General features: G+C 20.7%; 1 protein-coding gene across 1 annotated transcript; it reads right to left on the bottom strand.

The window, feature by feature from the left end:
• PRSY57_0004300A (regulator of chromosome condensation, putative) lies at positions 1 to 300 on the bottom strand (the record flags this gene model as incomplete). The annotated part of the gene is made up of 1 exon (XM_020114145.1): positions 1 to 300. A coding segment is annotated over one exon (300 nt), but the record flags the coding sequence as incomplete, so codon positions are not given.

Below are 300 nucleotides of genomic sequence, written 5' to 3'. Positions count from 1 at the left end.
TTTTTTTCATAGGATCCCCAAATATAAATTTCATCATTTTCTGTTATACAGCTAGCTATACAATTACCAAAAGATATTTTTTTTACTTTAATTTTATTTCTTTCAAAGAAACGACATTCTCCATCTTCATTTGTCTCTTTGATTAAACAACGTTTATCACCAAACAAGTATACTTTTTCATGCTTATTTTCACAAAAATGTATATTACTAAAATAATTAAAATAATTTTTTTTTTTACAAGTACTATAATCATTCTTTTTTTTAATACTCTTCTTACTGTTATTATTATTATTATTATTA

This window comes from Plasmodium reichenowi (assembly GCF_001601855.1).
Source record: "Plasmodium reichenowi strain SY57 chromosome Unknown, whole genome shotgun sequence".
NCBI classification, from domain to species: domain Eukaryota; phylum Apicomplexa; class Aconoidasida; order Haemosporida; family Plasmodiidae; genus Plasmodium; species Plasmodium reichenowi.
Note: the sequence above shows the minus strand (reverse complement) of the source record. Positions and strands in the feature narration are given on the sequence as shown.